Source organism: Rhinatrema bivittatum, chromosome 9 (assembly GCF_901001135.1).
Source record: "Rhinatrema bivittatum chromosome 9, aRhiBiv1.1, whole genome shotgun sequence".
NCBI classification, from domain to species: domain Eukaryota; kingdom Metazoa; phylum Chordata; class Amphibia; order Gymnophiona; family Rhinatrematidae; genus Rhinatrema; species Rhinatrema bivittatum.
The window spans coordinates 129,046,863-129,072,256 of NC_042623.1; the positions used below are offsets into that span (position 1 = coordinate 129,046,863).

At 47.2% G+C, this 25,394-nt stretch overlaps 1 protein-coding gene across 4 annotated transcripts in view; it reads left to right on the forward strand.

The window, feature by feature from the left end:
- The window catches only part of MKRN1 (makorin ring finger protein 1), a 180,669-nt gene that overhangs the window by 27,232 nt on the left and 128,043 nt on the right, over positions 1 to 25,394 (forward strand). For all 4 annotated transcript variants that reach the window (XM_029615775.1, XM_029615777.1, XM_029615780.1 and 1 more), the window contains exon 2: positions 20,096 to 20,224. In XM_029615775.1, the coding sequence (XP_029471635.1) occupies positions 20,096 to 20,224 (129 nt within the window). The remainder of the gene's footprint in view (positions 1 to 20,095; positions 20,225 to 25,394) is intronic.

Here is a 25,394-nt window from a genome sequence, read left to right on the forward strand (position 1 = left end):
ATGATTCTAAAATCTGCAACAGAGTGGACATACCTGAAGGACTGGATAGAATGAAGAGTGATTTTAAGAAAACTTGAGGAGTGGTCGAAGGCTTGGCAGTTGCGATTCAAAGCAAAGAAGTGCAGGGTCATACATTTGGGGCAGGGGCAAAGGAACACGTTTTTGATTGGGAGGGGGCAATCAAATTCCACCCCTAGCTCCACCTCGAATCCATCCCCAATCCCACTTTCAATTTCTTACTTTACATTTACAGTTATGCAAAAAACATACATAAGAAATGACTATGTCATGTAGTATAATTATTCATTCCCAGACCAAGCAATAAAATGCTTGATGCTAGAGAACCACATGACACAACTTACATTTCTGGTCCCCTATCGGAAGCAAGAACAAGGAGTCAAATTGTTGCATTCTTGCCATGACTGTGCCACCCCCAAAACTGTGGTGCTCTAGGCAGTTGTCCAGTGCTTTCATTGGCCCTGTACAATCTCCCACTCATTGCTACCCCCTCAAACAATGTCACTCCCACTCTATTTACCACCCTTTCCCTCTTATTCCCTTTTTCCACCTTATACCCCTTCCCTTTCCTTTCACTCACATCTCTCCTTTCTTTCCTCTTACTCACATTCTTCCTTCTCTCATCTCTTCTCCCTCCTTATTCACATCCTTCCCTCACTCTTAAGAACATAAGAAATTGCCTTGCTGGGTCAGACCAAGGGTCCATCAAGCCCAGCATCCTGTTTCCAACAGAGGCCAAACCAGGCCACAAGAACCTGGCAATTACCCAAACACTAAGAAGATCCCATGCTACTGATGCAATTAATCCAAGGGAACACTTGTGCTCTGGTGTTGCTTATGTACGGTGGCTTTATTCAAGGACCTCCCAATGATGGGTGCCCTTATCTTTCGCCCCGTCTATTATTCTTTATTATCTCAATTTTTTGAAAACCATTTTTCTTAATTCTCTGCTTCTGCAGTAATTTTCTTAAAAACCCCTATGCTTCCCGTTTTTTGAGGCGACCCGCTGCTGATGTGCATATACTTATCACAGCTTCCGCCTGAAATCCTTCTCACGGGTTCGCGTCTCTTAGCCCGACATGGGCCATGTTTCGGCACCTCCGTGCCTGCTTCAGGGGCTACGGGAGGGGTGTGCCGTGTCCTGGCTAGGTACACGGTAGCTGTTACGGCTTCAAATCTAAAGTTAACATCAATAGCCTTTGTTAGATTGTCTCATCTACAAAAGATCCTTTTCTGTATACCATTAGCACCGTTTAACACTTACTGTTACAGTGATCGTATTTCTGCGTGGACAGCGCCTATCTTCCATGTCTAGGGCGCGTTCGCCTATTCTAAACGTTTTATACTTACCGCGGGTCACCACCCCATCCTCACTCCAGATCGAGACTACACTCAGTGTTTGCAATTAAACTAATTACCAATTACGGGGCCCTCCTCTAGGGAGCTGTGTGTTTGATTTTTTTAGAAAAAGGGCGTGATCATGCTAATTGTGGTCCCACCCTGTTACTAACAATGTCTTTCAAAAACGCCTACGCGGACGTCATGGGAGACTGACCACTCCCATGTCCGCTCTTTTTTTCTTTTTGTCTCTCTCTCCAATTATACTGGGGAGATCCCGTTTATTTTAATGCCTGTGTGCTTGTGGTGTAAACTTGGGTGTACACAACTCACTGCCCTGGGGAGACTCTTATGATTCTAAACCCGTAGCGGTGGCTCCTCTTTCATCTCCATATGGCTGCTATCCTCACTGGGTCCCCGCATGCTGCATAATAGCCGACATCATATGTAATTATTAAATAAAACTAGACCTCTCTATAATGGTATTGCTCGTGTGTATGCTTGTGTGATTGTATTTCTTCATTAACATCCAATCCTGTGTGTATGTTTGAGGAAACTCTCCTCTCTATTGACGCTGTGTTCTATGCTTCTGTTCACTGTAGTGAAAAGTTGTACTTTAGGTGAACACTGTCCAATCTATCTCACGATTGAGACCATTGGGGGTGGTGGTATTCCAGGTGTAGATAAATCTCTGCTCCATTTGTACTAGTTTTAAGTTCAAATCACCTCCTCTTGGGTGGGGCTGTACCTGGTAAATAACTGCTACTTGGAACTCTTCTGGGGAGTGACCTACTTCTACCCAATGGTCAGTGAGAGGTGCACCTTCAACTTGATGTCTGAGGCGGCTGACATGCTCTTGAATCCTATTCTTCAATTTCCTCATGGTCTTCCCTATATAAATTTTGGGACAGGGACACCACAGCGCGTAAACAACTCTTGTTGAGTCACAATCATATGCTTGCTGGAAACGATAAGGTTTTCGTCCTGGTATATTGAGAGATGTGCCAACATACACAAAGTTGCACGCACTGCATTTTCCACATTTTTTATGGTTACCTTGTTGATCAGGATATTCCAGTCCGGGAAGTGACAGGTTCGAGTGGACTATGTGATCCTTGAGGTTTCTGGCCTTCGTAAGGGCGAACATGGGTTTCTCCTGAAATTCAGGGTGGATCTGTAAAATAGCCCAATGTCTTAAGATGCTCTTTTTTATCAACTGTGTTTGGGGTGTGTATGGTAACACACACACCATCCTTTCATTCCTTTGTGGAGTTTTAGGTTCCAGGAGTAGATCTCTGTTGGCCCATCTGGCCCTTTTATAAGCTCTCTTAACTACCACTGGGGGATATCCTCGTTGTAGGAACCTGTTGGTCATTTCTTTTGACTGGATCTTGTATTCCGTTGTAGTGGAGCATAGCCTTCTCAGACGTAAAAACTGTCCGACCGGTAAATTATCCTTGAGATGATTAGGGTGAAAAGATGAATAATGAAGTAATGTGTTGCGATCAGTGGGTTTCCGAAAGATAGTGAAGTGAAATCCTGAATCTGTCAGTGAAATCTGAATGTCCAAAAAAGAAATGGTTTTGTGGTGATATTGACTGGTAAACCGCAGATGTGGATTACAGCCATTTAACCACTGTATGAATTCATTCAGTTTTTCTTCGCTTCCTTTCCAGATGAAGAAAATGTCATCTATAAACCTCTTCCATTTCTCTACATAGATGTAATATGGACTTGTATAAACCCACGTTTGTTCGAATACTGACATATATAGGTTGGCCAGGTCTGGTGCCATAGTGGCACCCATTGCTGTGCCTTTAATTTGTTTATAAAAAGTCCCAGCGAACATAAAGTAGTTTTCCTGTAGTGCTATACTGGCCAACTCAACTATGAAAGCATTCGGGATTCTATGATCATGATTCATGATTAGCATGATCACGCCCTTTTTCTAAAAAAATCAAACACACAGCTCCCTAGAGGAGGGCCCCGTAATTGGTAATTAGTTTAATTGCAAACACTGAGTGTAGTCTCGATCTGGAGTGAGGATGGGGTGGTGACCCGCGGTAAGTATAAAACGTTTAGAATAGGCGAACGCGCCCTAGACATGGAAGATAGGCGCTGTCCACGCAGAAATACGATCACTGTAACAGTAAGTGTTAAACGGTGCTAATGGTATACAGAAAAGGATCTTTTGTAGATGAGACAATCTAACAAAGGCTATTGATGTTAACTTTAGATTTGAAGCCGTAACAGCTACCGTGTACCTAGCCAGGACACGGCACACCCCTCCCGTAGCCCCTGAAGCAGGCACGGAGGTGCCGAAACATGGCCCATGTCGGGCTAAGAGACGCGAACCCGTGAGAAGGATTTCAGGCGGAAGCTGTGATAAGTATATGCACATCAGCAGCGGGTCGCCTCAAAAAACGGGAAGCATAGGGGTTTTTAAGAAAATTACTGCAGAAGCAGAGAATTAAGAAAAATGGTTTTCAAAAAATTGAGATAATAAAGAATAATAGACGGGGCGAAAGATAAGGGCACCCATCATTGGGAGGTCCTTGAATAAAGCCACCGTACATAAGCAACACCAGAGCACAAGTGTTCCCTTGGATTGGTGTGTGTTAATGTATTATTACTGAAGGGAAGAGGTTGGTTAATGTATACTGATGCAATTAATAGCAGTGGCTATTCCCTAAGTAAACTTGATTAATAGCTGATAATGGACTTCTCCTCCAAGAACGTATCCAAATCTTTTTTGAACCCAGCTACACTAACTGCACTAACCACACCTCTGGCAACAAATTCCAGAGCTTTATTGTGCATTGAGTGAAGAAGAATTTTCTCCGATTAGTCTTAAATGTGCTACTTGCTAACTTCATGGAATGCCCCCTAGTCCTTCTATTATTCGAAAGTGTAAATAACCGAGTCACATCTACTCGTTCAAGACCTCTCATGATCTTAAAGACCTCTATCATATCCCCCCTCAGCCGTCTCTTCTCCAAGCTGAACAGCCCTAACCTCTTCAGCCTTTCCTCATAGGGGAGCTGTTCCATCCCCTCTATCATTTTGGTTGCCCCCTTTCCTTTCTTCTTCCATCCCCTCTCTCTCCTCCACCCCCATCTCACCCTCCTGCCCTCCCTTCTCACTCACTGACTCCAGTCCAATCCCATCCCCTCTCCACACACACCCAGGCCTTCTCTTTTTCCCTTGCACCCCACCCACCGGGTCTTCTTTGGCACCATGGGGTGGTCTTCCTGCCTGCTATGGGTGGGAACCTCACGGATGCATGACTTGTCCATGCTGCTTATGGGCAAGTCATTGCCAGCAATGGTCTGCTCATGATTCAGAGAGCAATAATTCAAAGGAGCAGAATGCAATGAGGGGAGTTTGAGACTAATGTGCACAGACCTGGGAGAGGGACCTTGGGACGATAGTGATGGTGATCTGAAGGCAGAGAAGCAATGTGACAAGGCGATAACTGAAGTCAGAGTGATGCTGGGCTGCATAAAGAGAGAAATAACCAGCAGAAAAAGGAGGCGATAATGGCCTTGTATAGGTCTTTGGTGAGGCATCAACTGGAGCACTGTATTCAGTTCTGGAAACTGAATCTCAAAAAGGATAGAGACAGGATGGAAGAGGTCCAGAGCAAGGTGACCAAAATGGTGAGTCTGTATCGGAAGACCTGTGAGGAGAGGCTGAAGGCTCTAAATAAGTTTTCTTGTCCTCCTGCTAGACCAGTCCATACGTATGGAATTTCCTCCCAGAGCAGCTAACAGAAACAGAGACTCCTCTTTCATGACATCACTTAGAGTTTTTAAGGGAGGTGTGGTTATGGTCCAGACCCAGTAGTCTCTGTCTCCAGCATGTGACTGACAAGACAGATGTTGCTCCCAGAGTCAAAGTTTATCTGTGGCCTGCTTGAGACCTTGACTCCTGGGCTACCAGTGCGTAGGGGCTGTCTCCCCTGGTAGAAGTCTGCACCTGGGGAAAAAACATTTTTCTTAATTTTACCCATTTGCCTATTTGAGTTCCCTCTGGTCCTCTCAAAGTTTCTTTGGGCTATTGAGTACTCTGGCAGGGAGGGGTTCCTCTCCTACCCTGAGGATTGGAGCCCTGAGGAGATTAGCAGGGCTGCTATGTGCTCCCTATGTCTTTCTTTTCTTTACTTATTACTTCTTCTTGTTTTCTCCTCCTTCCCTGGCAGGCTTGATAAAGTTTATCCCCCACCCCCCCCCACAAAAAAAACAAAAAAACAGCAAAACAAATAGGAAGGGGAACCCACAGCGCTGAGACTCCAGTGAAGGGGTGAGTGCAAGCGCACTCCAGGCAAGGGAAGAAGCAGCAGGCCGGGTGGCCAAGTGATTATAGGGGAGTGACACTGCAGTTGCAGCCATGGGTGTTAACACTGCAGCTGTTTGCTAGCAGCCCAAAGGAAAGCACCGTGGTTGACTAAAAGCAGCCACAGGTGGAAGCTCCACAGTTAGCAAGGGAGCAGCCAAAGAGGGGAGCCCACAGCCATGCATGGTGGAACTGCGGGGAAAGCAGCACAGCAGCAGGGGAGCTCTCTGGGCTCCTTCCAAGCTTTCCCGATTTCATAAAAAAAATAGAAAAGGGGAGGTTTAAGGGCAAGTGGCAAAGAAGGTCCACTTCCCTGCTCACCCTTCCTCTCCTTTTTTAAAAATAGAGTATTCTAAAAGAAGGGATCGTGAAAAGGCCATGATGAGAGGCCGCAGGTTCAGGGTCTGTGGGACAAAGAAGGTCCCCCACGGTGATAGGCTCCTTATGCCCAGTTTGTGACTGGGAGGAGGCGCAGCACTCGCAGGAGATCTTGATCCTCTGCTGGCCAGGAAGATCAGAACAGGCAGGGGATCTGTTGGGGGGGTGCAGGGGAAGCCACATAGGGAATGTCATAATGCAAAGGTTTGCATATCCTTTGCTCACTGGGCCCAGAAGAGTGGGCTCCCTGATGCTTTCCCAAGGGGGAAACTGAGTGGAGGACTAGGAGTCCTGCCCACCACACAGAGAGCTCTGGTTAGAGGACCCAGTAATGAAGTCCCTCAGGAATTTGTTCACCTGTTGTAGCAGGCCTTCTCAGCCATTCAGAAGCAGGGACTTGATCTTGTTCTTCCCTAGCCTGGGCCTTCCAGTTTCCCAGGAGAGGACATCCCCCTCTCAAGAAACCTAAATCGTAAAGAAACTCTGGCTTGTCAGCCCAGACACTTGCCCAAGGTTCCAGGGAAGAATCAAGATCAGAAAGGAATTCTGATTAGTCTAGGTTCCCAGAGTGCCTTGAGGAGGGGATTACTCTATAGTTGAACAGTAATCGATGGTAGTGTGCGTCTTCCATAGGGACAAGTTAACAGCACTCATAACAAATGGGATGTCCACCCTTAAGATACTGGACCCTCGGGGGGGGGGGGGGGATGATCAGATAGAGAGGGATCTCATATTACAGGGCATCCATAAGCCTTCAAAGATTTTCCCCCAAGCACCCCGCATTGAGGGCCATGATGCTGACAGAATGATGCTTCACTCAGGGGGACTACAGGGAGTATAGGAATACCACACATGGATATCTATAATTGATTAAAAGAATTTAATCTGATAACCTTATGATATAAATTCATTAGTTTAAGGGAACAATTGATTACACTTTTTCGGAGGTAATCAATCCAGTTTTATTATAGCAGCATAAGTATACAAGGTTTAATATGGTACCGATATTCCTTTTGTTTGTTTTTGGTTTTAGTTTGTTACAGTTTCATGGCGCAAAGCACTGCTATGAAAGAAACAGAATTTATATGCCTTATCTTCAAGCCCAACTTTGTGCTTGTTACTGAAAGATAATTAAGCCAGTGTTATCTCACTCTTAACCGGTCCAGGCCACTTCTGTAAAAGTCCAGGATTTTTCTCAACACCATGGGTAAATCAAGCGAACCCAGTATAATGGATGACGGAACCCAAGGTCTCGCAGACATCTCCGTGAGATTATATGACAGCAGAAACAGGGTAAAGACATTCCTAGCTTTAATTCTTTCAAGGGATAGTTGGCCAGACTCCTTTTTGGAGGAGGTTGCTGAGTATGAATCTCAGTCTTGCTTGCAGGTTCACAAGTGTAGTGAATTTGCACCATCAAAGTTCTGAAAGCAAGCTCTTTAGGATGATCCCTATGTAAATCTGCAGTCTGTATAATTGAGTCCTTTTCTCTGTTGGAAACTCATTAGATATTCAGTTTTGTAGGATCCAATATTAATCTTGATTGGATGTTATCACCTTCTTCTATAGAGACCGGATTGATGGAATGCAAATAATGTCGTCTGAGTCCAGATGCATATGAATGTGCTCATTGCACATTAATGATGTCCATAAAGTTCATGGCTTGGTCTCATGGCTTGATATCAAGTTTTCACCAAGGACATGCTCACAGTTCTTTTCCGGTGTTCACTTTTCACACTGAAGTAGATTTTAAGAGCTGCATATGTGCGCACTTTTGCCAGCATGCGCACATAGACGCGGCAATTTTAAAACATTTGTACATATTTTAAAATTGGCTGTTTGCGCGTACATGTGCGTATCATTTCATATTGACGTGCACATTGGTGCAAATGCCGCCTTGCTCACATAAGTGGGTGGGGGGGGGGGGGGGATTTTCCTAGACATGCATGCCAATGCAATTATCTCTTTTCCCAGGTTGTTCCCAGTTTGCCTCAGTAAAGGAGAGGACTTTCTAACCTCCTTATCTAACTCACTTCCCTTTTACCCTATTAGACCCAAGCCTTAAAACCCTGCTGGCTAGCATATTTTTCTTTATTTTACAAATTACACACCAGCCATAGCAGAAGTAAAGTTACGTATAGGGACCCTCACTCATGCTCAGACTTTGATGTAGTTCTGGCCTGCCCAGACCATGCCCACATCCCACCCCTTTTTATTTTATGCGCATACCGGCGCGGGTTCTAAAATATGTGCGGCACACACTGCACCGAGTCACGCACGTATCTCCCGGGTTCAGTGTGTATAGGGGTTTTAAAATCTACCAGATTGTGAGGTGCTGACAAACGTCTGATACGGAAGAACAAACGCAATGTCTTCTCTTTTGTGTGAATCACAGTCTTATATGAATTTGCCAAGATTATCAAGTGGTTAAAGACTTCATCTTTATGTTGCTTGGCTTGCACTTTCTCCTAGGACAAGCAGGATGATAGTCCTCACATGTGGGTGATATTATCTGATGGAGCCCAGCACGGAAAACGTTTGTCAAAGTTTCTAGAAACTTTGACCAGCAGCCTGAGCATGCCCAGACTGCTACTATCCGCGTGTCTACACAAAGTCCCCCTTCAGTCTTTTCCATGATGCAGTTGTCTTGCAGTCGTAGAGCTCTTCATTTTTTCTTGTTTTCTCTCGATAAGGTTTGGCTTCTGCTGTTTTCCTCGTCTGGTCCCCCTTCATGGTTAGTGCCTCCTCGGTGTGGTAGGTTTTCTATTGCCTTTTTTTCCCAACTTGCGGTCGATTCCCAACTCTCGCCTTGTGGTGACCGCTGGTCTGCACACACCGGGTATTTTTCATGGTGTTTTGTTGGTGCCCCCAGTTTCCGCAGACCATGTCCTCTGCTTCGGGGCCTTGCATGGCATCCGTGGGTGCCATCTATGTGATCAGATGACCCCCAAAGGACATTGGGTGTGTCTCAATATTTTATTTTTATTTATTTATTTCGAAATCTTTTATATACCGCGGCACGTTAATAACATCACCTCGGTTTACAATAAACAATTTCAGCAACGAGCTTTACAGTCAATATGATAATAAGGTGTACATAATATGTCAAAAACACATATAAATAAAAATAAAAACAATTAACAAATAACAACTAACAATTAAATTAATGAAAATCATATATTATAGTTAATGGTAGGACTAGTAGAGAGTGGGATGTAAGAGCCAGGAAATAAATAGGCGAGTGGTAATGGATCAATAAGATGGAGAAACTTTTCAGGGCCCCGAAGTCTGCTCCTTTTACTCCTGCGTCTGTACCATCAATGCCGAGAGGTAACTGGGAACCTTCGGAAGCACCTCCCCTGGCTGTTCCTCTTGCCAGTACCTCCAAGGTTCGAGGGGACAGTAATAGATCCTCAATGGTCTCACCACTCGACTGGACATTGGGATCTTCCACGTCCTCTGTGCCAGGGAAAGACTGGGCCAAGCACCGAAGGAGATTCCGCATGCATTGCCACCAGTCTGGATCATCTGAACATCCTTGTGGGCTTCCCTTCCAATACCCGAGGGACCTTCTGTTCCCCAGTAGCCACTGATGACCTCCACCGGAGTGATCCCAATTCTGGGGTCCTTTGAGGAGGAAGATACGGCTGGTACCGTGTTTCCTAGGCCACTGTTCCCTGAGCCCTTGCTGGGTCTCTCCAGTCCCCTCGATGCCAGGGATCTGTCGATTCCCATGGTGCCCTTGAGGCCTTCGGAGCCTAGGGCTCATGCTCCTCACGGACCTCGCCCATGGCATGCTGGTTCCAGTGAGGAGAAAGGGCTTTACGACCCTTGGGGTGATGACTCCATGGAGTCGTCCTCTGATTATTTGGGTGACCCCCTCTTGGAGCCTTCTCCACCGGAGGAATGGTGCCAGTTGCCCACTGAGGACTTGTCGTTTTGTGGGGTTTGTCCCTTTCAGCTGATTATGGAGGAGAATGTGGGACATAGGATGCTGGAAGTGCTCCAGTTCGTCGACCCTCCCAAGGAGATTGTGGCGGTTCCTATCCATGATATTTTCAAGGACCTCCTCCTCCGCATGTGGGAGCACCCCATTTCTATCTCCGCCGTCAATTGAAAAGCAGACACCACCAACGTGGTGCAGAGGGCCATGAGGTTTGAGAAGCAGCATCTCCCCCACAGTCTGTGGTTGTGGAGTCCACCTTTAAAAAGGCCCGGTGCTTTCTTACCCATGCCTCCACCCCTCCAGGACGTGAGCACAGGAAGCTTGATGCCCAAGGCGCCATGCTGGTGGCCCGTATCGCCGCCTATCAGCTTTATATGACCCAGTATAACCGCAATCTCCGGAAACAGGTCCAGGACTGCCTCAACAACAGCAGGAGGCCCTCTCGGCCATTGCCCTGCTGGGTCTCGAAACAGGAAATCATGAGGTGAGTTGCACCTAGTATGTTTTTGAGGCAGCAGCCTGCATAGCGGCAGTGGGCATCAGCGCCAGAAGAATGGCATGGCTCAGAGCCTCTGACCTCTGGCTGGAGATTCAAGGTAAGCTAGCCGATCTCCCCTGCATAGGTGAAAACCTCTTTGGGGATAAGGTCCAGGATGCGGTAGCACATTTGAAGGACCATCATGATACCCTTCAACAGCTGTCTGCTAGCGCCTCTGAAGGCCCGTCCTTGGCCAGAAAATCCTCCAGGCTTGGTTCCCGGAAGACTTTTACCGGCAGAGGAAATATTATCCTCCAGCCTCCCAGGCTCGTGTGCCTTGCACCAGTTCCAGGGGCCATCATCGTCAACAGCGAGCACCTAGATCCCTAGCCAGCCCCCCCCCCCCCCCCCCCCCAGCAGGCCCCGGCCACTGGCTTTTGACTGGCGATGAGGGAGTGGAAGTCAGTTGACCATACTCTTGACATTAGATCTCCTGGTCGGAGGCAGGTTCATGAGCTTCGCCCATCGCTGGGAAGAGATCACATCGGACAGCTAGGTCCTCTCTCTCATCTGTCAGGGGTACCGTCTACATTTCAGCCAACTCCCAGAGACTTCTCTCCCATGTCCATCATGGGATTTGTCTGGCCAACTGGTCATTCTTCAGACTGAACTCTCCGCCCTACTTGTAGCTGGCGCAGTGGAACCAGTCCCTTGCCATCAGCAGGGCCGATGGTTCTATTTGAGATAATTTCTCATTCCAAAAGAGAAATGGTGGCTTGCGCCCCATTCTCAACCTCCGGGCACTGAACAAGTCTCTCGTAAGAGAAAAGTTCAAGATGATCTTTCTAGGCACGCTGATCCCACTCCTCAGGGGAGGAGACTGGCTTTGTTACCTCGATCTCGGAGGTTTATGCACACATTGCAGTTGTCCCCAGCCACCGGAAGTATCTCCGCTTCATGGTGGGGAAAGTACATTACCAGTACAAAGTGCTGCCCTTTGGTCTGGCATCGGCCCCCCCCGCATTTTTACCAAATGCCTAGCGGTGGTGGCTGCCTACCTCAGGAGTCGCTTGGTGCACGTGTTCCCCTACCTCGACACCTGGTTGGTCAAGAACAACTCCCGCTCCGGAGCCTTGCATGCTCTGACCATGACTGCAGACACTGCAGACTGTGGGGTTTGTTATAAACTTCCCCATGTCTCAACTCTGCCAGTCTCCTCACCTGTACTTCGTAGGCGCCAGGCTGGACATGGCACAGGCGAAAGCTTTTATGCCCAGAGACCAGGAGATCAACCTTGCCTCACTGGCTACCCTTGTCTGAAACAGCCGGAGGGTGCCAGCCTGCCTTCTATTCCGCCTGCTGGGCCACATGGTGGCCTCCGTCCATGTCGCCCCTCTGGCTCGTCTCTGCATGAGGGAGACCCCAATGGTGGCAGGCTTCCCAGGATCTAGAGACACTTTTTGCAATTTCTGACCCTCAAAGAGAGTCTCTATCCTGATGGGAAGATCTTTCCAACCTGGAAAAAGGACTTCCCTTCCAACCCTGTCCACCTCAGGTGATTCTCGCCACCGATGCTTCCCTTCAAGGCTGGGGAGAATGGTATCCACACGCAAGGTTTCTGGTCTGCCTCCGAAGCCCACTCTCAGATAAACGTTCTGGAGCTTTGAGCAATTCGGTATGCTTTGTGGGTGTTCAGAGACCAGTTGTCATCCAAGGACATCCTTATTCAGATGGACAACCAAGTTGCGATGTGGTAGATCAACAAGCAGGGCGGCACGAGTTGGTTCCTCCTCTGCCACGAGGTGGTACAAGTGTGGATCTGGGCCTTTTCACAGGGAATGTCTCTGCGAGCGACCTACCTGCCAGGCCATCTCAACGTGCTAGCAGACCTCTTAAGATGTTCCTTCCAGCCGCATGAGTGATCCCTCCAACCCAGAGGTAGCGGCCGAGCTATTTTGCCAGTGAGGTATGCCGGATGTGGATCTCGTCACCTCCCCACCTAACTACAAGGTGAGTAAGTTCTGCTCCCTGGTGCTGGGAAGCAGCCATCCGACCTGCGATGCATTCTCCCTTCACTGGGGGAGAGATCTGCTGTATGCCAACCCCCCTCTGCTGCTCCTCTTGAGGACTCTGCTGAAGCTTCAGCAGGACAGTGAAACCATGATATTCGTGGCGCCTTCTTGGCCCCATCAGGTCTGGTTCCTGCTTCTGCAGGACCTGTTGGTATGGGCACCCATCTGGCTGGGGACAGCGCCTGATCTCATCTCGCAGAATCAGGGCACTCTGCACCATCTGAACCTCCGGGCACTTTCCCTAACGGCTTGGATGTTAAGCACGTAGTCCTCCAGCCTTTGGAGCTTTCGGACTGTCTCCCCCTGGTCCTGGTGGCATCTCGAAAACCCTCCATCAGGAAGTCCTACAGCTTGAAGTGGAAAAGGTTTTCCATCTGGTGTGCGGACCATGATTTAGATCCTTTCTCATGCCCCCTTCCCCGGCTGTTGGACTACCTGTGGCATCTGTCAGAGTCTGGACTTCAGACTAGCTCAGTCAGGGTGCACCTCAGTGCGTACCATCGAGGGGTCACTGGCACACCCGTTTTGGGCCAACCTTTAATGGGCCATTTCATGCGGGGCCTCCTCCAGCTGAAGCCCCCTTTTCCAGCCTCCAGTTGCATCTTGGGACCTCAATGTTGTCCTGACGTGGCTTATGTGTCTTCCTTTTGAGCCGCTGCAATCGTGCAACCTGAAATTCCTCACCTGGAAAGTCATATTCCTGGTGACATTTACTTCGGCTCGCAGGGTCAGTGAGCTTCAGGCTCTGGTTACGTACGCACCATACACAAAGTTCTTTCACGATCGTGTGGTCTTGTGTACGCATCCGAAGCTTCTCCCTAAGGTTGTAACTGATTTTCATATCAAACAGTCCATTGTTTTACCCACCTTCTTCCCGAGGCCTCATTCCCACCCAGGAGAACGGGCTCTTCATACCTTGGACTGTAAAAGGACCTTGGCTTTCTACCTGGATTGCACTGTCAGCCACAGACATTCCACCCAGCTCTTTGTGTCCTTTGATTCCAACAGGCTGGGAATGGCGGTGGGTAAGCAGACCATGTCGAACTGGCTGGAGGATTGCATTTTCTTCTGCTATGCGCAGGCCGTCCTTCTGCTAGCCAGTAGCGTAAAGGCTCACTCTGTGCGGGCTATGGTGCCGTTGGTGGTGCATTTACATGCGGTCCCCATCGTCGAAATTTGCCGGGCTGCAACCAGGAGTTCTCTTCAAACATTTGCAGCTCATTGGTTGGGTAAAGACGGGCGTCAGGACAGTGCCTTTGGTCAATCCGTCCTGCGCAACCTATTCCAGGCCTGAAGCCAAAGATTCATGCCTTTGTCGGAACCAGACAGTCCCCTTCTGATCTACAGCGCTGCAGTTGTGTTGTGCCCATTGGTACCTTGTTCGGTCGCTGTTGGTCACTCCGGTTAACGGGGACAGTCTGGAGCTTGGTATTCACCCACATGTGAGGACTACCATCCTGCTTTTCCTAGGAGAAAGTGCAGTTGCTTACCTGTAACAGGTGTTCTCCTAGGATAACAGGAATGGTAGTCCTCAGGAATCCTGCCCACCTCCCCACGGAGTTGGGTATTCCTTCCAGTTTGTTGTTTTGTTTTTTCACTCGTACTTTTTCCTTCTATGTTACGAGACTGAAGGGGGACCTCAAGTGGACACGGGGATAGTCGCAGGCTGGGCATGCTCAGTCTGCTGGTCAAAGCTTCTAGAAACTTTTACAAAAGTTTTCTATGCCGGGCTGCATCGGATGATGTCACCCACAAGTGAGGACGAACATCCTGCTGACCTAGGAGATCACATGTTACAGGTAAGCAACTGCGCTTTTTGATTCAGTCTATGTGTATAGCTGCAGGCCTTAAGTTCAATGATGCACATCCTTGTTTAGAGTCACTGGTGTTTACCTTACGGGGGGGGCCTTATGAGCAGAATATAACCTCTACCAGGGAAAGATAAGGATGATATCTTTAGTCCCCAAAGTTGATGCCCTAGTGTCAGCAATCACCTGAAAGACAACCATTCCAATTGAAGACAGGACCTCATTGAGGAATATACAGGATAGGAAAATTGATTCCATCCTCAAGCAGGCCTTTTCCACCAGTGCTTTGGCCTTACAAGCCTTCATTTGTGTGGGTACAGTGGATGCAACAACTCGCAGATTCTGAGGAGATGGCTAGAATAGAATCTGGAGTGACATATTTAGCAGACAATGACCTAATAAGGGTGTTCTCTTGGGCAGTAGGATCCGAGGTGGCCACTGGGATGCTGCTAGGGCTGTGTAATTGGGCAGCAGACACAGTTTAAAAAAAACACCTTGGAAAATTGCCCTTCAGAGGAGTATCTTTTGTTTGGAGAAGAGCTGAAAAGGCTTGTCAAGGATTTAGGGGAATCTAAGCCTGGGAAACTACCGAAGGATAAGTATTAATTGTGTGTTGGAAGTTCGAGACACCAATGCTTCATGGGTGACTGAGGGTTCCAGGCAAGTAGATATGCAGGGCAGCAGTCCAGAAAAAACAAGTACCAGTTTTTTTTTGGGGAGCTGGAAAGGCTAAAGTCGATAATCCATCAACCTCTGGCTTGGGATACACACTATAGTGATGTGTTGGGTTCCCTCTAGATGATACCAGTAGGTTGCCTCTGCTATGCAGAGTGGATCCACATTACTACAGATCAATAGATCCTGGACATTTGGCAGGGCTACGCACCGGAATGCATGAAGCAAGTGCTGAACATCTTTAGTATCTCTCTGCACATTTCCAGTCAGAATAGAGGTCATAAGATGGATGCTGAACAAGCTGCAGCTCCTTCAGACCATAGTGCTGGTGCCATCTCAGGAGTGGGAGCAAGGTAAGTGCTCAATTTATTTCATGGTACAAAATGAGGATAGCTCATTCTGGCTAGTTCTGGACCAGAAGGAGGTCAACAGATGCCTACATGTACCATATTTCCAAATGAGACGTTAAGATCAGTAATGACCTCTGTGACTTCTCTGGATCTTACAGAAGCGTACTTCCACATTCCCATTCAGTCTTTCTTACAAAGCCTATTAAGGTTCTGTGTTTCAAATCAGCATTTTCAGTTCCAGGCATTACCTTTTGGTCTAGCCACAGCACCCAGGACCTTTATCAAAGTCACAGTGATGGTGGCAACTCCCCTCCGCAAGAAGGGGGTCATGGTACATCCTTACTTTGACAATTGGCTCATAAGGACCAAGTCAGCACAGGAGAGCCACAGGCAGGATGAATGCCAAGATCAAGAACTTCTTCAGTCACTGAACAGAGACAGATTCCAGTGACACAGATGTGCTCCTATGCCCTTTTCCATGGAACAGTCTTCTCTACATGGCCTCTAGTGGGTAGGACAATAAAAAATTGAAAGCAACCCATCCATGGTGATACTGGTAGCCCCGCACATGCCAAGGAGACCATGGTATGCAGACCTAGTAAGGCTACTCATGGATCCTTCACTACATCTGCCCAAGGGGTGAAGGCTCCTACAATGAGGCCCAATTCTGATGGAGGACATGTTCTCTGATGGACTGGCCCTTGGAAGGGCACAATTGCATAGCAAGGGCTACTCCTTGACAGTGATTTCAACCATGCTAAAGGCATGAAAGTCCACAACATCGTGGGTGTCCACTAGAGTTTGGTGTGTATTTGAAGAATTCTGAGGAGAGCAGGGCATCTCTCCATGGAAGATGGGGTTACCACAGATCTTAGAATTTCTACAATTGGGCTTAGTGAAAGTGCTGGCCTCTAACTCTCAGAGGGTGCAAGTAGTGGCAATGGCATACTTTAGGGGAAAGGATAGAGCACACAGATGGCAGCCCACCCAGATGTGGTGTGGTTCCTGAAGGGAGTGAAGCAGATTTCCCCACCATTCAGAACTTTTGGTTCCCCAGTGGGATCTCAACTTAGTCCTAAGGGCCTTGATTAGGCTTCCTTTCAAACCAATGAAGCAGGCCTCTGTGAAAAGTCTCTCTTAAGAAAGTCCTCCAGGTAGCAATCTCTTCGGGGTGGTGCATCTTGGAGCTACAATCCTTCTTCTCCTCCAGACACAGTAACATTCTGGCCAGTGCCTTCCTTTCTTCTTAAGGTGATGTCAGCCTTCCACATCAACTATCTGTCTCCTTACAAGCCTTTACTGGTACAGAAAGGAAAGATGAAGGTCTGCATAAGTTAGATGTGCAATGCACTTTACTAAGGTAACTAACAACTTTAGGAGGACAGACAAGCTGGTCACTGAAAAGGGGAAATGGCATCCAAGGCCACCCTAGTCAGGTGGATTAAGGAAATTATGGCCTCAGCATTTGGAGAGTAAACAAGCTCCAGGAGGCCTGAGGGCCCACTTGAGGCTTCTGCAATTTCTCCAGAGGACATCCACAGGGTCACAGCTTGGTCCTCACTGCACACCTTCATGAAATACTACAGGCTAGATGTGTAGGCTAAGACAGACTTGATCTTCAGAGCAGAGGTACTGAGGAGAGCGTTCTCTTCCTCCTGCACCAGCAAGGGGAAGCTTTTATTTATTTATTTAAACTCCCATATGTAAGGACTGATCTAATAGGAGAACAAGGAAGTTTAAATTATGGTTACCTGATAATTTTCTTTCATTGAGCCCTGCTAGACCAATCCAGATTCAGCGCAGGAAGCCACGGGCAAGTACAGGTTCTAAGCATATCATGCAAGGAAGCCTGCCAGGGCTCTCTAGTTTTGGGCTCTCTCTTTTTTCCCTCTTTGTATTCACCTTTGGATGTACTTGGAGCACTATACACTTCCCAGTAGTAGAGATTTCAAATTGGGCATTGAGGTATTTCTGGTGGTCACAGAGCTTTGACAGTAGTCAGCTGGGATTGGATAGAAACCACATCTCCCTTACAAAGCCCTAAGTGACATCATGAAAGAGGTGTGTTTCTGTGTCTGTTAGCTGTGAGGAAGGAAATCCCATATGTAAGGCCTAGTCTAGCAGGATTCAAGGAAAGAAAATGATCAGGAAAGCATAATTTAATCATATCCTGGAGAAGAGGAGGTGTGTGGAGATATGAAACATACCTTCAGATATCTGAAAGGTAATAGTGATACACAAACATCAAACTTTTTCCATTGGAAAGGGAACTGTACAATTAGGGATCACAATATGAAACTCCATGGGGGATGACTCAGAACCAACATCGGGAAATATTTCTTAATAGAGAGGGTGGGGGATGCTTGGAATGCCTTCTCAGAAGAGGTGGTGAAGATGAGATCAGTAATAGAGTTCAAGAGGGGCATGGGATAATCACTGTGGATCCCTAGAGGCTACAGGATGAAAATGAAGAAATGGGTTAACCTATATTCACTTTGGGTGTAACATTTCTGTACAGAGCAGCAGTTACTACTTTTATTAGAAGTAATGAGGGTAAAATGAATGGAGCAGCAGTTGTTACTACCCTTAATAGAGAGCATGGGGGTAACCTGCACAGAGTGGCAGTTACTACCATAAGCAACTTGCTGGGCAGACTAGACCATTTGGCCTTTATCTGCTGTCATTTACTTTGTTACTATGGATCTGTCTCTGTTCTGCCTATGTGACTGAAGTGAGGTGTTCTGTGTATGGACTATTACAGGCTAGCTTGTTATGTTTTCCCAGTAAGAAGTATGTTGGTGTTCTAGGGCCTGGTGTAATAATTGCAATACTACCTTTTCATAGGTTAAATGGCATATTGTATGGAATGGGACTACCCTGGGGTGGGGCCATGGACTTTAATTCCCTAAGCACAGCCATGCATGTGAGTACAGGTGCCTTTTTTTCCCCCTAGAACACACTGGGATTAATAATGTTATTGCATGCTTAATATGCCCTGCTTAAGAGGATTTGGTGATGTTATATTTCAAGGATTCTGTTTACTAAAGTTAAAATACATTTTCAAAAAAATTGTTGGTTTGGGGAGGAGCCAAGAAGGCGGCTTGACCTATGCCCAGCGCTGCCCGCTCACTATTTTCCTCTAAGAATTTTCCTGGTCTTTTTGGTCAAAATGCCTGTGAAGAGAAAGGGGAGAATAAGAACTTATCCCTCGGTCTCCTGTATCCTACCCAGGCAGAAAGTTCTGCAGTACTCGGGAACAGCATAGCAATTTGGGGCCCAGGTGCCAGCTGCCAAGGTGAGTAAAGGAGAACCCTCCCCGGTCTCAGAGGAAGTCTCGCTGAGCCCCCAGGATGAGCATCAGCCACCAGCTGCATGGACAGCCATGTCACTTCGCCCCATGTTGAGCCCCAAGGAGGGAATTCAATTGTCTGTGGTCAAGGGAGCAGTTGCTATGGAAGTGCCTGTGCTTAGCTCCTCAATGATCGATGGGGAGAGAGCTAGCACTCTGCTGTCAGCTGATATAATCACCCGGGCGGGGAGTGGAGGTGAGATACTAACTGCCGGGATTCTCCTACCTAATGGTTTACCACCTTTTTCTGAGAAGCCTGTGGTGGTTACCCTAGACTCTTAGTGGGACTTAATGTCTTCTATGCGAAAAGTTTTTTCAGATTGCTCTTGAAAGATTAATTCACTATCTCAGCAAGTGGACGCTATTGTTAAGCATAATGATTTTCAGCGGCAGGAAATTTCTGATGAGTTTAAAAGTATGGAAGAAGAAATTCAACATGTTAAGGTGTTCAGTCTCCGATTATTCAAGACTGTAACGTCTTAAACAGGAAAGTGGAGTTTATAGAAAATACTTGAAGGTGTCTAAATTTGCGAGTAATTAATTTGTGGGAGAAATTCCATGAATTACTATAAGAAGATATTTCCTTGATGTTCTGGAATTTACCACTGAATCAGCTCCCCCCCTGGATAAAGTGTATTTTCTACCTTCTCGCTCTAGTGTTCAAACTCAGATTTCTCCTGCAGCTTCAAATAATTTATCTGATTTTTTTTTTTTGAGTCATCTAATTATGACATAACTGAAGGAGCCACTTTGCTAATATCTTTACTGAAAAAGATCTCAGTATGGTTATGAAGTGATTTCTTGAAATAACTAAATCAGTTTTCATGGGGCAAAAAGTCAGGAATTTTCCAGATTTAACTAAATCGACTCAAGAAAGAAGGAAGGGATTCTAGGCTTTACTCCAGGATACCTTAGCTATTGGAGCAATCTTCTTCCTAAGGTATCCTTGTAAGTGCATTGTCAAATGCAACAGAGATAATTATGTATTTTTCTCACCAGAACAGCTTAAAAGTTTTATTGACTCCAAGAAGATTATGATCCAAGCAAGTAATGTCTAGGTTAATCATCCTTAATGAAACATGTGCATGCCTTTTAAGCTATGTTATAGCTAATTTTCTTGTTTCCTGCAATTTTTCTCCCTATGTTTACTGATCTCCTCCCCACATGTATTGTGGTCTAAAGGGTACTGGATTTTCCTGTATAGAATTAGCTAGCTAAAAGTATTTTTCCTTTTTTATATACACCAGATTTCTGTACAAAGTGGATACTTTGTTTGCAAGTTGAAAAAAGCATAAATACAAATTGTTGGTTTGCGTTCAGAATATCATTTATCTGTACTTGCTTGCAGGTACTTTATCCATGGGGTTTGCAAGGAAGGCAACAATTGCCATTATTCCCATGACCTTTCTACCAGCCAGTCCAAAATGATCTGCTGGTACTATCAACAAGGATGCTGTGCATACGGAAATCATTGCAGGTGAGCACCTTTTCTCTCTGTTCTTGTCTTTTGAAGTTATCTAATATTATCCACGACAGGTTACATTGGCAACAAGGTTCCATATTTTCACCATTCTTGAGGAAAATAGTTAAATAGTTTCTTATCTATAATTGTTCTTTCAGAGTGGAGGAGTAGCCTAGTAGTTAGAGCAGTAGGCTACAAACCAGGGAAGCCAGAGTTCAAATCCCACTGTCACTCCTTCTGACCTTGGACAAATCACTTCGCCTTCTATTATTGCCCCAGGTACAAATTTAGATTGTGAATCCTCAGGGAACAGGGAAATATCTACAGTACCTGAATATAATCTGCTTTGAAGTGGCCAAAAAGTGGAATATAAATTTAAAAAAATATAGCAGCAGGACAACTATCAATTTTAATGGATTATGTGACTCTGACTTGTGTTAGTGTAATGGACATTTCTAGTGCTTTCTAAATAAAAGCTTGTGAGACCACAGGGTTTCTGTCAGGGTCAGTCCTTGGATGTCTGTGACATCATCAGATGGAGCCTGGCACAGAACTTCGATATTAAAGCTTCTAGAAGCTTTGAGCATGTTCTGCTGATCATGTACAGCTGTGACCACTCCCCTGATTCTCATGTAGAGCCCCTCTGTCCCATCTTTTCTGTGGAGCCTGTGTTTATGTTTTTCTGTCTCTCATACACAGCTGCTGCTGTGAAAGTTTCTAGAGCTGCAGCAGCTGTTTGTTTTTTTTTTTATGCAAGGTCTCACAGGTTGTTTTTCACTATATAGTCCTCTGGTAGATGATTTTCTTTTCATAAGGATTTAAGTTCTCTTAATTTTCTTTGGCTGGTTAGTACACCAGGTCTGGGGCTCCAGGGCGACATCAGTATATGTGTGCATGTAGTGCCTATTTTTCATCTTATTCCTCTGGGTAATGCCTCCCTTTGTGGCTGATTTCAGTCCACTGTGACCCATTATCGGTGAGTGCTTTGTCTCAGACTGCTCCTTTGGTGAGACTGTGACCCTCAGCAGGCATAGTTCTTGGTGGTAGCTTCTAGATTTTGAGAAATTTAACCTGACTGATAAGCACAGAAATAGCACTGGACAATGATGGGGCATCAGTATCAGGGAGGGGGACGTCAACTCCTGTCTCTCCTTATTGCCAGGCAACAGGCAGGATTAAGAAGCATCATCAGATCCAAAAGAGGGGATATTTCATTTAAATTTTATTTAAGACTTCTATACCGCCACTCATACTATAGTCCTGGGGGAATTCTGCACTACTGTGACGTGCAGAATTTCCCCCTGCAGAATTGCTAAATTCTGCGCAGAAAATAGCAGAGGAAACCCCGGTATGCCGTGAACGGAGCGAAGATGAAGGCTCTGGTATGCAGTTCGCAGTGAAGATAGAAGGCCCCAGTGTGCCACGAACGGAGTGTGCTCCACTCATGGCAAAGATGAAGACCCTGGTGTGAGAGAATGTGTGTGTGTGGGTGAGAGACAGCATGGGAGGTAAGAGAGCGGTGGGGATGCTTGAGTGTGGGTTTCAGAGAGAGAGAGCCTATATGAGGAGATTGTGAAGGAGTGTGTATGTGGGTGAGAGATTGGGAGCTTGTGTGTATGAAAAAGGGATCGTGTGTATGTGAGGGTGCTAGCCTATGTGAAGGGATTGTGTATGCGTGAGACAGAACCTGTATGAAGGGGTGCATGAGAGAGAGACATTGGTAGCCTATGTGAGAGTGTATGTGAGAGAGAATGGGAGCTTGTGTGGGTGTTTATACAAGAGAGAGGGCCTTGTATGAGGAGTTGTGTGGGCGCGAGAGAGTGAGGGAGCCTGTATGAGGGTGTGTGTGTGTGAGAGAGAGAGAGAGAGGGACAATACTGAGAATGGGGTCAAACTCTGGGACTGGCAATAGAGTGGAAGGGGTTGAGCCTAGAGGTGGAGGGGAGAGATACTGGCAGGTGGAGGATTTGGGGCCTGAGAGGGCAAAGTGGCCAGAGGAGTAGGGAGAGCGAGTGGAAGGGACACTCTTCCAGTGAATTTCTAGGGAAATTCTGCTCAAAATATTTAAAATTCTGCATCTTTAATATCTTTTTTCTATATTAATTTATTATTATTTATTATTAATAATTTTTATATACCGACTTTTAATGCAGGCATATCAAATCAATTTAAAATGTAATTACTTAAAAGACTGTAAACTGTAACAAACTATAACAAGCAAGCTGAAAAATAAAGGAGAACAAATAAAAGAAATATTGTACTGTATTAAACCTGGGTTTATCTTACACTGCTTTAATAAGAATGGGCCCTTGTTGCAGTAGGTTCGGCAGATGAGCTAGGCAAAGCGGGCCGTCTGTCACCAACCTTTCCACGGCTGCCGCGGCCACTCCGGTGCCACCAGAATTACCGAACCAGGATGGTCCTCTATGCGCTGGAGAACGCGCCCGATCAGGGGCCTTGGAGAAAAGGCATACAGGAGGATTCCAGTTGGCCACTTGTAGACTAGGGCGTCTACTCCTACTGCTCCGATTTCCTTCTTTCGGCTGAAGAACTGGTCCGTCTTGGCGTTGACACAGGGCACCATGAGGTCCAGTTGGGGAACCCTCCATCGGGCACAAATGTGATTCCAACCCTCCCGGGATAGTTTCCACTCCCCGGGATCCAGCTGTTGACTGAGGAAGTCCGCCTTCATTTTGTCCTTGCCTGCCACATGAGAGGCTGCGATGCCTTCCAGATGAAGCTCGGCTCAAGCGAAGAGGAGGTGTGCTTCCTGTGCCATGGCCAGACTCCTGGTTCCTCCCTGGCGATTGAGAAAAGCCACTGTGGTGATGTCCGAGAAGACTCGAACCATTCTCCCCTGCATCAGAGACTGGAATGCCATCAACGCTTTGCGAACTGCCCTTGTCTCTAGGCGATTGATAGACCATGACCATTCAGGTAAGGACCAGGTTCCCTGTGCCGCATGTCCGAGGCACAGTGCTCCCCAGCCTTGAAGGCTTGCATCCGTTGCCACGCTCACCCAATCCAGGACTTCGAGGGGCATTCCCTTCTATAAGCTGTCTTCAGACAGCCACCATTGCAGGCTGGACCTGATTCGCTGTGATAAAGGCAGGGGCAACTGGTATTGCTCCGACACTGGGTCCCACCGCGACAGTAGATCTCTCTGCAACAGTCTCAGGTGAGCGATGGACCAAGGCACCAATTCCAATGTCGAAGCCATGAACCCCAGAACTTGTAGGTAATCCCACACTCTGGGGATTGGAAGCTGTAACAAGAGATGCACTTGTTGCTGCAATTTGTACAGCCTGTCATTCGTGAGAAACAGCCTACCTTAGAGGGTGTCGAAACGAGCTCCCAAATACTCCAGACACTGAGACGGAGTCAGATGACTTTTTGCTTCGTTGATTACCCAGCCTAGGGACTGGAGACACTAGATCACAGGAAGAACTGTCCGCTCGCTTTCCTCTTCCGACTTGGCTCGAATCAGCCAATCGTCGAGGTAAGGATGGACAATTATCCCTTCCTTCCAGAGGGTCGCCGCCACCATGGCCATCACCTTGGTAAAGGTGCATGGAGCCGTTGCCAATCCAAATGGCAGCGCCCGGAACTGAAAATGCTGACCCAGGATCTTGAATCGTAGGAATCTGTGGTGAGCGCTGCGAATTGGGATGTGTAGATAAGCTTTCATCGAACCACTGCAATGACTGTTCAAAGTGTTTCCATTCAAAAATACAGCACCTTCAAGCAGCGATTCGCCTTCTGTAGGTCCAGGATGGGTCAGAAAGTGCCCTCTTTTTTGGGAACCATGAAATAAATGGAGCACCGTCCCCTCCCCGTTCCTCAGACGGCACAGGGACAATCACCTTCAGGGTCAGCAATCTTTGTAGAGTGTTTTCTACCGTGGCTCGCTTGTTGCGGGAAACTCATCGCGATTCCACAAAGGCCGGCATGAGAGGCCGAGAAAATTCTAAGGCGTAACCTTCTTTTATCACCTCCAATACCCAGCGATCGGAGATGATCCTTGCGCACTCCTCATAAAATTGGGACAACCTGCCCCCGATCATCCCGTCCGAGGAGTGGGCGGGCCTGATTTAATTGGGCAGGCTTCCCATTTCCGGTTCCCTGACTGAAAACACCACTGGCAGGACGACTGGAGCCGCAAAAGGACTGTGTATGGGAAGAGGTCTGTCTGGAACCAGAAGGTGGAACATTCCTCCCCGACCTGCTTTTTCGGAAATCCCGAAAACGGGATCGAGAACCGAATTATTTCCTGTAGGGCTTTCTGTCTTCCAGCAGTTTATTGCCCTTGGAATCCCCCAGAGATTTCATCAGCTGATCCAAATCCTCTCCAAACAGCAACTTCCCTCGAAAAGGCAGACTGCACAGTTGCGACTTGGAGGAAGCATCCGCTGCCCAATTGCGGAGCCATAGGAGTTGTCGAGCTGCCACTGAGGAGACCGTAGTCTGGGCCACCGAACGCACCAAGTCATATAAGGCATCCACCATATGTGCTACCGGCGCCTCCAGACGAGCCGCCTGACAAAATCCCAGAAGGCTATGGGTCTTGCGTTTTTTGAATCCAGCAAAAACACGCTCTTTGCATCATGCTGGCACGCACTGCCGCCCGAAGTCCTAAGAAGGATACCTCGAACACCCGCTTCAGATGCAGCTCCAGCTTGCAGTCCTGCACATCTCTGAGAGCAGCTGCTCCTGCCACTGGAATGGTCGTCTTTTTGGTCACCGCTGATACAGCCGCATCCACTTTAGGTACCCTGAGGCGTTCTAAATGTTTCCTCCATTAGCGGGTAGAGTTTTTGCATCACCCGGCTGACCTTAAGCCCTGCCTCTGGGGATTCCCACTCCTGGCTGATGAGCTTTTGAATCTTCTTCGGGATGGGAAAAGCACTAGGTGGACCCCGGAGACCGTCCAGGACTGGGTTCACTCCCTCGCTGTCGGAATCTTTCAGTGAGGGTCTCACCCCCAATTCCTCAAGCACCTGGGGAACAAGGGGGCGCAATTCCTCCCTCTTAAACAGCTGGACTACGCAGGGTTCGTCCCCCTCTGCACTAGGTTCTACCGGATCCTGATCGTCGTCGCCTGTAACTACATCTGGAGGGACCTCCGCCTGATCTGCAGTGGTGTCCCTCGGGGGGGGGGGGGGGGGGCGCGGAATGGAGTCATTCC